The sequence below is a fragment of the Notothenia coriiceps genome, unplaced genomic scaffold, assembly GCF_000735185.1.
Source record: "Notothenia coriiceps isolate Sejong01 unplaced genomic scaffold, NC01 NC01_scaffold00014991, whole genome shotgun sequence".
Lineage (NCBI taxonomy): Eukaryota > Metazoa > Chordata > Actinopteri > Perciformes > Nototheniidae > Notothenia > Notothenia coriiceps.
The window spans coordinates 23,766-37,694 of NW_011347692.1; the positions used below are offsets into that span (position 1 = coordinate 23,766).

The 13,929-nt window shown below is 39.3% G+C and overlaps 2 protein-coding genes across 2 annotated transcripts; both read right to left on the minus strand.

Annotated features, from left to right (window-relative positions):
* Positions 1-115: 115 nt before the first annotated feature.
* smpd5 (sphingomyelin phosphodiesterase 5) lies at positions 116-4,291 on the minus strand. Its single transcript, XM_010774941.1, has 8 exons — positions 4,105-4,291; positions 1,836-3,057; positions 1,615-1,690; positions 1,361-1,501; positions 1,192-1,281; positions 1,037-1,100; positions 751-910; positions 116-528 (listed from the first exon to the last, which is right to left on the minus strand). The coding sequence occupies exons 2-8, from the start codon at positions 2,943-2,945 to the stop codon at positions 424-426; spliced, it is 1,746 nt and encodes a 581-aa protein (XP_010773243.1). The 5' UTR covers positions 2,946-3,057; positions 4,105-4,291; the 3' UTR covers positions 116-423.
* A 3,568-nt stretch (positions 4,292-7,859) lies between these two features.
* On the minus strand, positions 7,860-11,917 carry grinab (glutamate receptor, ionotropic, N-methyl D-aspartate-associated protein 1b (glutamate binding)). Its single transcript, XM_010774942.1, has 7 exons — positions 11,791-11,917; positions 10,535-11,212; positions 10,341-10,444; positions 9,681-9,881; positions 9,225-9,353; positions 8,995-9,138; positions 7,860-8,667 (listed from the first exon to the last, which is right to left on the minus strand). The coding sequence occupies exons 2-7, from the start codon at positions 11,181-11,183 to the stop codon at positions 8,515-8,517; spliced, it is 1,380 nt and encodes a 459-aa protein (XP_010773244.1). The 5' UTR covers positions 11,184-11,212; positions 11,791-11,917; the 3' UTR covers positions 7,860-8,514.
* Between the last annotated feature and the right edge of the window lie 2,012 nt (positions 11,918-13,929).

A 13,929-nucleotide genomic window follows, 5' to 3' on the forward strand; every position in this document is an offset into this window, starting at 1 on the left:
AAGAGCACCCCCTATCGATGACAGATGGTATGGACCCCAGAACATAAAATGGGTCTGCCAATTTATATAATCCATAATCCATAATCGATGGCAAATTGGAATTAAGAGACACGCATTAGATTACATTTTTACGTTTATTTCTGTAGGAAAAGTGCAGGAATGAAAAATATATCGTTTTACAAAATCAATACCTTTGCCCTTTATTGGACTTTCTTTATAAAATTGTAAACATTCTCTAATGTCAGATAATCCACATTAATTCCACCTGAGATACTGTATAATTAAAATACCCAGTACATTGTCCCATTAAAAACAGAAAATTAAGTATGTAAACAAAACATTGTCATGCAAGTATAGATCAGAACAATGTCCCTTTTTGTTCATTTTTGTTCCCTTGGACTCCGTTTTCTCGCCGGGTCATCATTAATCAGCACAGTCAGAGTCCATAATTACATTCAGTCTCAAGCCCACAGGAATATGGTCCGTAAGGCCAGCCAGCTGGGTTATAAAGGTCAGCGCCTCAATTTCCTAGTTGGAGACAAAGAGATTGTGTTTTTGTTAATGCTTTTATTAACTTGCAGTTTAAGATTTTATATAAAGTACTGACTGAACATTGTTTTGCCATAAGTAATTGTTTAATGAATTTGATGTAGCATCTAACATATTTGTTCCTTCAAGAACAGAAGAAATAGGAGGAAGAAAGAGAAGAAGGAGTAGGAGAGATTGTGAAAAACACACAGGGTCACGTACTGTTCGGCAGTGCTTTGAAACGGAGCTCTCGCGGTATAGGATGTAGTCGATCCGACGTCCGATCCACGGCTGGTTGGACTCAGGGTAAACCAACGGGAGGTTCTTTGCAGGAACGGGACGGGAGATGTACTGCTTTCTTAGCTCTTCCATCTCTAAGGTTCTACACACATAAACAGAGAAGACAAAATGAAGCTTCAGCAAATAAAAAGTGAGAAAGGAGTTATGTTCATGTCCCATTAGAAGTGCTGTGCAGTGCAGAAGCTGGAGAAAGTGGAACTGACTTTACCTTTGTAGTTTTTCTGGGGTGTTAATGTCATCTTCATACAATGTGGGCTGCTCCAGCAGAGTGCCTTTAGATGCAAACAAATTAAATACCAATTCAATTATTTGTCTTGTCTTGTAGTAGTGTACTGTAGTCTAATGTTTTGAAATGGTACGCACCAATGACCCAGGGCTTCTCTTTTCCAGGCCCTGCCCTGCATGGATCTCTGTATTGCTCAAACAGACAGTGATTCTGTTCCAGGTGGTCATCTAAAAAAAAAAAAACATTAAACACATATAGCATATATAGTATACAACAAAAATAATACAAAAATATTCAAAGTCGCACCAGGTGAGCAGTTGTCAAAATTCAGATCTCCACAGAGCACATCAAAAGCAACATCCTCGTCAGGGAATGTGTTGGCAGCTTGGAAATCGCCAATCCACTTGGTAACCATGTTCAACTGCTCACAGCGAATTTCTCCTTCACCTAATGAAAGAAAACACAGACCAGTTATCACGCTCTCTTCTTAACTTATTGTCTTTTAAAGCAAATGCCAATTTTTTTATTATTCTAAGAGCAAATCAGATAAATGTACTTGCCTTCTGGTGCATGAAGATGTGTGCAGTTAAAATAGCCAACCACTCTCTTCTGTTTCGAACTCTGCCCGATTAGCACCTACAATTTTCAAAAACAAGCATTAGATCTATATTCACTGTGTTCATATTGACAAAAAAAATGAATAATGACTTAAATTCCACAAAACAAGAAGGACAACTATAATAATTAATAGTGGCTTTAATAACATTATTAAGAGAGATACCTTAGCAGAAAGGAGGCCCTTGGCAGCCAGTGCATCTTCCCCCCTGCTGTTAGGGAAGCAGTGGTACTGGGCCTCCAGCACAGGGAACCGGCTGGCTAGGAACAGGCCGCTGTTGAGGAACTTGAAAGAGGAACATCTGCATGGTGGCTGGCAGGCATACACACCAACGTCATACAGTATGTGTCCAAACACGGGTCTGAGTGCTTGAGTGAGTTTCTGTGCCGCCCTCTTATCAAACACCTCTTCCAGGCACAGTATGTCCACATTGGCTGGGAACAATGTCGACACCTCCCATGGTACATCGCCCTTCTGGCCGAGACCCTGGGAGAGCAAAGCTCGGGGAGCACTGCGGTGACCCCGCTGGTTGGAGTTTTGATTGGAATTGGAAAGGTGAGACGGTGAGTTGTCCAAGGGCTCTTTTGTATCATCAGAGGGCACACAGACCACTTGACTATTGGACTGTGGGATTGAAACCTGTACTTCAGCTGAATTGGAATGATTTACTGGGGACTGCGCTTGTCTTTCAGTAGCCCCGTATGAAGAGGAGTTAGATGCAGGGAGTATGCTGTTTGAGGGGCTGAGAGTACCACAGCTGCTGGGAGAGTCAACAAAGATACGGATATCGTTCCGACACACACCGTGCACAATGTGCTGACCAATAGCAGCTGCCCTCCGCTGAGTGTGCCCCAGGTTGTTAAAACGAGCAAGGCCGTCAGGCAACAGACAGAGGTTGGCTGTGGCAAATCCAAATGATGCCTTTCCTACCAGCTCGAATCCCCTGTGTGTCTCCCTCTCTAGTGAGGATGGGGGCTCTCTATGGTAGCGAAAGGGCCTGCGACAGGCCTGAACAGGTGCCCAGAGAATAAATCCCAATAAGGCGAATGGAGCTGCGAGGAAAAAAAGAATGAAAAAGATAATGAAGCCGAAGAAGACCTTGAGGGGGTTGAGGTAGCATTCCTGTTCCAGTCGCTGAGTTTGTTCCAGGGTGGTGGACTTGCACACAGCAATGAGACGATCGAGAAACCAGAAGCAAGGCAGGATGAGTGCCCATCCCACAGCATGGATGCCTGCAACAAACCCATTAGGAAATGGAGAAGCCTTCAGGGCCATGCCTATGCGCCTTTTCTAAGCAACAATCAGGAAAAGCAACATGGGGTCTTCACTATTCTAAACACGTTCCCGATCTAGTCTCATTCTGGTGCAAAGACTCCCTCATTGGCTCCTAAAACAAGAAAAAGAAATAAAAATGTCATGGCATGGCTCTTACAACTCTTGCATCTCCACTATGCGTTATCAGGACTAACTGGCTTTCATTTCAACATTGACTTCATGCCCAAACATGCAGTTGGGGAAACATGTGACAACAATTGACAGCTGGACTGACATCAGAACAATACAGTCAGGTGCAGGGGGGTGGCCAGACCAGCTTAGTGGAAGCTTATGCAGTGAATGAATCATAATCACTTTTAAGGAGGCAAAGAGAAAAGCATGGTGAAAACAGCCTATAATACCACTGTCATAATCTGCAATGTTGCCACTGCAACATGAACCTGTCTGAACAAGCACCCCACCCTTGTCTACAAGTACAGAATCATTATGAGTGTGTCAACAAAACATTTTTCTTATCTTGTACTTTCATTAAAAAAAATATTTAATCCATTTCTAATCTGATGTACATGTATTTTAGAAATGACAATATGATATTTTCGCATCTGATACAATTTACGGTGGAAAAAACGACCATTATGTACAAAATGTACGCCCTGTTTTATTGTGGATATGCCCTTTAACTTATATTGCAAAACTCTGACTAACACACTGGACAAAAAAACGACACAATACAACAAGGAAATTACAACTCTCACATCGCCTCACACAAAGATCCTTGTCAAGCCGGATATCATCACTTTGTTATGTTGTTGTATTGTGTAGGGAACAGCAAGGGATGTGAGCTTTCAGTCTCACATGTAAGTAAGGGAGTTGGGTCTCTCGGGAATCATACTCGGATTAATTGTGTGCAAGAATGCTAAGCTAATAGTTTCACTTAATAAACGATTCAGAAACACGTTCAAATCTACAACGTAAATGCGTATGACCGCATTACGTTGGTTGGTCATGATAGCACACGGCTATTGTAACCGCAGACTTACTACATGCTTTAAATAGTCTACGTGCATTTAAGTCATCACAAATGAAAGCTGTCACCTGCCCTGTTGCACAGCTAGCTTAAGCACTCGGCTAACGTGGCAGCCAGATGGTTTTACCTTACCTTGGCACGAAAACTGTGACAGTCCGTCTGATGAACCCAAACAGCAAACCATCTACTAATTAATTAATTGTACTACATGTATTTATTAAGTTTTCACATGTTCAAATTAATATATAAATTAGTCAAAGACAGCCGGTTACTGTAGTGGTTCTTTTTGACATAAACCCCTCTGCTCTCACCGGATCATCACACTGGCTTTATTAGGCCACGCCCCGATGACGTAGCCATGGTGTCGGGTCTGGCACGTGATCTTTACTTGAGGCGACTTCATGGGAATCTTTCTTTCTTTACTGTACTTAATTACAATTAATTTGAAGATACTTGTACTTTACTTGAGCATTGCCATTTTATGCAACTTTTTACTTCTACTCGTAAATAGTGTACTTTTACTCAATTTATTTAGTACCTTTAGTTACTTTACACATTTGGATTAATAACATGAAATATAATTATCACTTAAATAGGACTAAAGGTACTAGTACCTTTATCACCTTTAGTACCTAGGACTTGAGTTACAACTGGAGTAAATTCACAAGCTACCCTGCGGTATACAAAGTCATTAAAGTTAGCTACACCTATACCAGCTGTGATAACAACATCAATATGTATATATGATGAATTGGAAATGGGGGACCCTGATGTAAACAAGACGAAAGTCTTTCTCTGGTCTGCATCCCCTTAACAATTGTATGTTTTGAGCTGTACTGTACTGTACCCAATATACAAGCTGTTAATAAACTTTTCAATCAATCAATCAATCAATACATCATTAATTATAATCAAAATGTATGATATATATTATTCTGAAATTGACCAATTTGCATAATAAGTACTTTTGGTACTTTAAGTATATTTTGATGCTCATACTTTAGTACTTTTACTTGAGTAATTTTTTGAATGCAGGACTTTTACTTGTAACAGAGTATTTTTACACTCTGGTTTTTCTACTCAAGTACAAGATCTGAGTACTTCTCCCACCCCTCTTACAAACTATGAATATTTCTTTCATTCATAACTTTCAAACAAAAAATGCCATGACTTCTGGACAGTCACCAGAGTTGCACACAACAGTTGAGCATACAACTTGATTTGGTCTGCATAGGCCTATAAACAAAATAAGAGCATTTCAGTTCTAAAAAAAGGAAATATATATAACTATTTTCAAGGGTATTTTAAAATTATTAATTTAAGTACAAAACATGTTTACAATAAGTAAGCAATTGAAGGGCTTTACTCTGATATTTAAAAATGTGCAGTATATCAGAATGTATAGGAATATGTAACTGCAGAATTAATGATTATTTCACTTTCTAAAACAATTAGATGCTGTAGTGTAGTCGAAGAAAAGGAATGAATGTTATTATGGTTTGTCCCCTAAAAAGATATGTGTCCAACCCTCGACTCATCAGTTGTCAACTAAACATTATATTTCCAAATGCAGAATAGCTTGGTTTCAGGCCTCTCCATTGTAGCTCACATTACCCATAAACCTAATGACAATTACATTTGATGATCAGGTTAGCACCGTGACATTCAATACACCCTTTAGCAGGCATCAATGTTTCATAGACTTTTTCTTCACGATCTAGAATGTCAGTGTTTTGTGTGTGCACAACATCATAGCCATACAACATTATTGTGTCTTATTATTTATAAGAGTTTAATTTTTGGATGGTAAGCTGTACCCTTCTTTGGAAAGTGAAGTCTACCAGAGAAGGAGTGCCTTTCTATCCCCGTCAGCCATAGTGCAGAGGCAGGTGAGCAGAACCAGCAGGTCCCTCTTAAGCTCTCTTGGTGCTTTGGTCATTATCAGTTTCATCAGAAAATTGGCATTATTGTAGTCAGTTGCCTGGTCGCTGCTTTCACCCGGCCTCTCCTTCAGGATCCCATAGTGGTTGACAATAAATTCAGTGAAGGAAGGGTGAAGTTCTGTTTTATACCCGACCTTGTTCAACTTCTTCATGAGGTCAGCGTGCCTCTGAATGAGATGCAGCTGATAGCCCTCATCTACCTTTCCTGTCAGTGGGTGTGTTGATACCTGCAAGACAAGAAGAAGAGCCTTGACTTCCTTCTGATTCATATAAGTGGAATGTTACGGTTGTTCAGATTTGATGGCTTATCTGTGAACTCTACAACCAGTTGTTTTGATAGATACACAAATAGAAGTCTTCTATTCTGACCTCTTTTATTTTCCCTGGGATATTGAGCAGTGTGAAACCATAAAGCCTCTTGTGGCCCTGAAAGATGTGGGACAGAATTCTCCTATCCAGTTGGTAGGCAACCTCTCCCATCACCCTGTCTGGACCTGCGATCAAATAATTGACATAATTGTTTTTGTTTTTTAAATGCGTGCAACTGAGCAGTTGCTTTCAAATGTCTGCATGCTAGTCATCCCTCACCTTTGACTTCAATATGAGATTCAGCCTGGGAGCTTTGAAACTCTGCTCTGTCACTTACAGCTGTATGCACCGAGCTTTGGATGAAAGACGAGAAGTCGACAGGGGACGATGTTCGCTTGAATTTGGGTTGTTGGATGTCTTTTTTGAATTGTCTCTCGTCCACGGTGTTTTGACACAGACTGGTTGCTTGTCTTACTGATGTTGAGCAAACTGATGGAAACAAAGTGGTTTGTTGTTATTGTCATTTATCATTTATTACAAGATTTGATGCTGTAAAGAAATAAAACATGAAATGCTTCTACCTAAATGAACTTTAATTGTCCCTTACACTTTCTTGTTGTCGATATAGTTTTTGATTCTGATTTAGTTAATATATATATTTTTTTTAATTGACATTTGAATTGAAGTTGTTGATTTCTATTTGCTGCTTTATACATTATATTCTCTTAAAGATTATAATATTATTAACAACATCTAAAGAAACATACCTCTCAGTTTGAGTACAGCATTCTAAATGTAACCAAATAACAGATTTATTTACATATTCATTCCTGGATTTGGACTTTATCCTAATGCCAATGAAAATGTATTGATATATCGTTTTCAAATCTACAGCTAAGGGATAGATACATTGCTTAATTTGAATTAAAATGTCAGCTGTTTGGTTTGAAATATCTCGTTACAAAGTAACATTATTAAATATCTAAGAACAAGTCAATTTATGCTGTTAAGACAATATATTTGGAATTTCATAGCTAAGAAAACAATCAGGGCAGTTATGTTACTTGCTGTTAAAACATTCTGAAAGAAGAATATTTATTTTACACCCTGAAAATATTGCATGAGTTTCAAAAAATGTTTTGCCTTTACTGTGGCACAGCCATAGGTAACTATAACTGCTTTGAAAACAAAGGCAATCTGAAGTGACCATAGCTGCTTAAGGTTAACAATTGTTATCAATTATATTCTTATAATTGTGCCATTACCTCGAAGCTTAAACGGCTACCTGACTGCCATCTAGTGGCAGAGACAAAAACACTTCAAATACCTGTTATATCTTCCAGAGTGTCAGTGTTGGAGCTCTGCATCTTGGATCTCAATTCTACATTTTCCTTGACTAAACCTAACATAGACTTCAACAGATGGTTTTCCTGCCCGAGCTGTTCATTTTTTGACAGCAAAACAGCAACAGTTTGCTCCAGGTCCATTGTGGGGCTCCCAGGTTCACAAATGAGCCACAGAACAACCCAAGACTTCCTGGATTTCAAATTCTTTCAGATATCAAATCACAACAGAACTGTGTTCTCTGATGAGATTATGCCAGGATTCTTTCATACCATAACACAACAACAGAGATAAGGTTTATAAAATAACTTTATACATAGCATTGCAGGTCATTCTTAGTTTCACAAAAACCCAGGGTCTGATGACTTACATTATCTAAATATTTAATCTTCAGCAGCTTTTACTCAGTTGCCATGGTGATGCATCTATTGACATGCAAGTTAAGCAACTGGTATGTTTTCATACAATCCCTTTTTTTTATAGCTTTTTTTAAGCTGCTGGCTTACACAGGTACATTTAACCCTGGAAAAGTTTATTCAATAAATAATCACAACTCAAAGTCCACTTCACTATCTTTTTCCAAAGTGTTAACCTCATAACAAGATCTTTATTAAACTACTTCTGCTGATGAAGGCTGTGTGATGTCTAGAGCCAAATATGTATACCGTTTGATTTTATTTTACATATCATTTTCTAAATCATATTCAATTTTTATACAACACACTCAATAGCTCATAAAGTGTTAATGAACCCCCAAACTACAGCAGAGACAATCTATATATTAAAAAATAAAAAAAACGTTTACATTGGGTGAAGCAAAACATTTTCAAACTATGTGATCAAAGTACACTACAAGACAAAATTAAAATCAGGATATAGGTAAAGCACTGCTAGACACAAACTCAAAGCGATTTTCAGCAGAATTTTAAACTGTTGTTGGTCCAGCTCAGCTTCCCCTTGCTCTTCCAATGATAGCAAGAATATACAGGAAGATGTTGATGATGTCCATGTACAGGTTGAGAGCAGCAAAGATATATTCCTCTGGACTCAGGGACAATTCCTTGTTGCCCAGCAGCAGCTGTGTGTCCACCGCCAGGAACTGTAACATAGAATATATTCACAATGGGTTTACTACACATTTTGTGTAATGTTAAAAAGCAGTATTTTAAATATCTACTTGTGTGAGTGTTTGATCACCAAAATCAGGTTCTCATAAATGTTTGAGACATTGCTAGCCATTTTTAGACCGTTTAGTTAGAACAAGAATACTGAATGCTACCAAATGGTGAAAATAGGCATAGAACACTCAAGATTCTTTGTCAAAACGTGTTATGAACATCAGATCCTTTGCCTTTAATCTAAGACTACACTATTAAGTTTATTTAAAAAAAAAAAAAAGGAGAAATAGTACAAAAATAGGACTTACACAGGTGAAGAGCAAAGCTCCCAGTCCAGCATACACAATCTGTAAAATCCTGTTTTGAATGAAGATGCAGAGGATGCCGAAGATCAACAGGACAATTAAGCAGACGAAAAGCACCCCGTAACAGGAAGTGAAGTCGTACTTGGTCTGTGGGAAGAGGCCATGAGACATTAGGGTTACATCACACATTAAGGCTGTTACAAATCACATGCCTACAAAGGGCATGGACTGACCTGCATGGAGAAGATGACCACAGTGAAGCACACGACGGCTGTGATGCCCACTGCCATGATGACTGCATCGGTTTCATGGAAGCTTGCGATCATTCCCACCATGTAGGACATGCTGAGAGTCAGGACAGACTGGAGGCAAGAAACAGAAACACATCAGCAAGTTTCAGGACACTAATAGGAAGTTGCAAATCCTTTTGCGGTTACTAATCAGTGATTTTGAAAGCTCTCTTAAATGTAATCTGTCTAATATGTTAGGAATAGGGAAGTCTGATATCCTAAATGTATGCTGAACACTTCATTAATACAAAATGTTTGTCTAATCTTTTTTACTATACCACATAAAAAATACTTTGACGTTTGTTTAAAACATTTAATTTAAGAAAGCACAGTAGAAAAAGGTTTTTCCAAGACAAGTTGTATAATTCAATTGTCAAGATAAAATCTGAGCAGGCTTACTAATGCAACCAGGTTCCAAGGATGTCTTCGGCGAACGCTTCCACAGCAGCTGATCACACACAGCGACACAAAGAATATGACATAGGACACAAGGTAGGTCCAGGTGTTCACCATGACAAACACCTTGACTTCCTTCACAAAAGTGAAAACAGCCACAAAGGCGAACGTCACCGTCAGCTGAGCAGTCAACACCAAGAACACCTGAAGAGAAGAGTGGATTATTAGACAGCAGACACAGATCCTATTTCTTACAAAGGTTGTCTATTGTTTTTTTGAAGATGGATCTCATGTTGTACCAAAGAACATGGTTCAATCTACAACAGAGTTTATGTTTTAGGTTGTGTTTGTGAGTCAGCAAGATATGTGAAATGTTGTGGAAAGTATGGCAAGACAGCAGGAAATATGTATTTTATATTATTTTAACATTAAACGATTGTGCTTTACTTTACATAGAAGCATCTAGTGTTTGTTTATCGCAAAATGCATTTTTTTATGTAAATCCATATAAAGATGCAGATAAATAAATCTCTAAATGATGCAGCTTCAAGACATGCTGGCTGTTGTTGACAAATCAAATGACAATGAAAAGGCACTTCAACGCAGGCTTCAAATTCAAAAACTAAATTCTTTAACCTTTTTTTGACCACAAGATCTGCTTACCTTTCGAATGAAGGCTCGTCTTATGCTCTTGTTATCTAATCCAAAATCAAATTCTTGATTCTCATGAAAGGGTGGTGGCTCTTCCTCGCTATGGTAAGCATTATCTGCATTAGCACCAAATAGAAACATGACATGTGACACAACGAATGTAACAACATCAATATAAAGAATGCACCAATGTAAGACATACTAACCATTGAAGTCTCCATTAGACCCTGGGCCTGGAGGAGAATATGGTGAGGGTTTGCCTCCATATCCTGGACCGTCTTGGGGTTTCATTCCAAAAGCTCCAGGAACACCTGGCCCGAAAGCAGTCGGTGGGGGGAAAGGGAGACCACCGGGAGCAGGGAAACCCCCAGAAGCAGGGAAACCATCAGCAGCAGGAACACCACCAGGAGCATTGAACCCACCAGAAGCAAGGAAACCACCAGGAGCATTGAACCCACCAGGAGCATTGAACCCACCAGAAGCAAGGAAACCACCAGGAGCATTGAACCCACCAGGAGCATTGAACCCACCAGGGGCATTGAAACCACCAGGAGCATTGAAACCACCAGGAGCATCGAACCCACCAGGAGCATTGAAACCACCAGGAGCATTGAAACCACCAGGAGCATTGAACCCACCAGCAGCAGGAACACCACCAGAGCCGTGAAAATCACCAGGAGAAGGCCCAAGGAACCCAGTAGGAGCAGGGAAACCACCCCCATGGGCAGGGGCTCCGAACATGTTTTGGCCCGGTATATTCATGTCAAATCCAGCAGGGAACGCTGGCTGGCCGGGAAGCGAGGGCGGAGAAGGCATCCCCCCCACCGGAGCGTATGCAGTCTTCTCGCTGCTCATCTCTGGCTTGGATCGGGAGCACAGACCCGCTGGAGAAGCCAAATGAGAGGTTATCAGGGTGAAAGTAAATAACACCGTTTTAAATAATGACAGACCTTGACAGTCGCCCTGAGACGAATCCACGGTGATTCACTTCCGGTATATCATAATTAATAACAAGGATGCTACCGTGTCTGATGCTAACCGTCGATCGACCACTTCATAAAAAAAGAATAATATAAACATAGTGTGGTTTTTAACAACTAGTGTGAGGGTTAAACAAGGGTTGGGGCTCTGCTTTTATAACGTAATCAATTCCTTTTCGTTTTCAACAGACACTCTCGATTCCGTAAATGTCACGTTGCTAGGCCCTAAAATTCGTTTAGATGCAAGAAAATGCCATAGGCCTACAAGCAATATGCTATTCGAGTTAAATATAACGCACAGATATAAATAATATTCTGATTGGGAAAAAAACGACTCCACATCCTCAGTAAAACCGAAGAACACAAGATGGCCATGTTTTTTGCACCAAACAATAACGTAAACTGATATGGTTGAACAACTGAAAGGCAACACAAACCAACAAAAAAAATCAGGACAGATTAAGTATATCAAAACTACTCACAATGCCTGCGATCAAAGTGTCAATCCCAGTTGGGCTCCCCCAAAATTATTTGAGTGTTTTTCCGAAGGTTCTGCACCACTTTTTCGGTCACTGCCAGTAAACTGCTGTTACCTCTCCGCCCCCAGGATGCGGAATGTTGCGTTCAGGACAAATGAAATTGTTGGTAGAAATGACTTTGTGTGACACCAGCAATAAAATCTTTCATTTATTCTGAAGAAAACTCACGCTTGTTTGACAGAGGTAGACGTTTGAAAAATATTGTGCACTAAAGATATACTATGGTTTCAACTGTATTTAGTTAAATAAAGTAAACGGCTTTTTTTGCTGACGTTAGACAGCACTATTTGCGTGGTTTTCAGGCAATTACGTATTATTTCGGGACTTACATCGGAGCTTGCAGTTGTATTTGGGGCTTTGCTATTGACGCTTTTAGAAATCGGACGCTTAAGTTGCAAAAGCTCCGATACTACCTGAATGTGGCATGAAACCATGTTCGACTCATTGAACGACTACCAAAATGGAAATGAGTCGATAACAGATTTAATAAAAACGAAAGTGAATGGAAAATACCTTTGAAATACCTTTATCTGTAAACATTAGCAAAGAGTTCAGGCAGTAGTATGCTTTTAGCCCTACTAAATTAGTTTAATACAAATGTTGAGATTATTTTACTTAGTATTTGCAATTTATTTAACGTTATGGATGGATTACTATGGCACTTTCGAGAGGATTATTTAGCATGTACTTTATTACAGTTTAGTTTGTTTGTTGCAAATTAACATTATTTATACAAAAAAATTGAAATGTAGATTAGCCCTACTGTTGTTGGCTGCAACATTAATGTAAACAATTAGACAATAAGACATAGGCCTCAAACGTTTTGTTTCTTTCGTTTTTTTTCTACATTGTAGATTTATACAGAAGACATCAAAACTATAAAACAACACATGGAATTATCTAGTAAACAAAAAAGTGTTAACAAATCCAGAATATGATTTATATGTTGCTGGCTACTGGAGAATGCTGTGGTAGCCATGCTGGTTAAGTGTGCCTTGAATTCTGAATAAATCACCAACAGTGTCACCAGAAAAAAAGAAAAAAAAATCCTTGTGTTTCTTGGCCCAAATATTCTCTTCTTCTTTTTGTTCATCCTCAGTAGTGGCTTCTTTGCAGCAATTGGACCACGAAGGCCTGATTCCCGCAGACTCATCTGAACAGTGGATGTTGAGATTTGTCAGCTACTAGAGCTCTGTGATCATTTATGTGGGCTCTAATCTGGGATGCTTTCATTTTCAGTTTCTGAGGCTGGTAACTCTTGTGTATTCATCCTCTGCAGCAGAGGTAACTCTTGCTCTTCCTTTCCCGGGGGGGTCTTCATGAGAGCCAGTTTCATCATAGCGTTTGATGGTTTTTGCGACTGCACTTGAGGATACATTCAAAGTTCTTGACATTTTCCGGATCGACTGCATGGCCTTCATTTCTTAAAGTGATGATGGACGGTCGTTTCTCTTCACTGAGCTCAGTCGTCCTTGCCATAATATGGATTACAACAGTAGTCAAATAGGGCTATCCACTGTGCACTAACCCTACCTCTGCACAACACAACTGATGGTCTCAAACACATTAAGAAGGTAATGGAAGTAATTCCACAAATGGACTCTTAACAAGGCACACGTGTTAATTGAAATCCATTCCAGGTGACAAACTCATGAAGCTGACTGAGAGAAGCCAAGAGTGTGCAAAGCTGTCAAGGCAAAAGGGGGCTGCTCTGAATAATCTAAAATATAAATCATATTATGGATTTTTTTACACTTTTTTGTTAACAAGATAATTCCATATGTGTTATTTCATAGTTTTGATGTCTTCAGTATTAATGTTCAAAGTAGAACACAATTCAAATAAACAAAAACCATTGAATGAGAAGGGCCGTGTTAACCAGCAGGGGTCAGGAGGCAACTGTCTTGGTTGAATAACCAGAGAGGGCAACCAGGGAGACTTACAAAACAGTATTTATTATATCTGTCGAGTCTTGGCCCCTTCAGCTGCCTGGCTCTGTCAAACTCCAGGTCACATCACACATATTTTACAGTTTTACAAACACATTAGTTGTTGTGACTGTCATGTAGGATTGTAAACAGG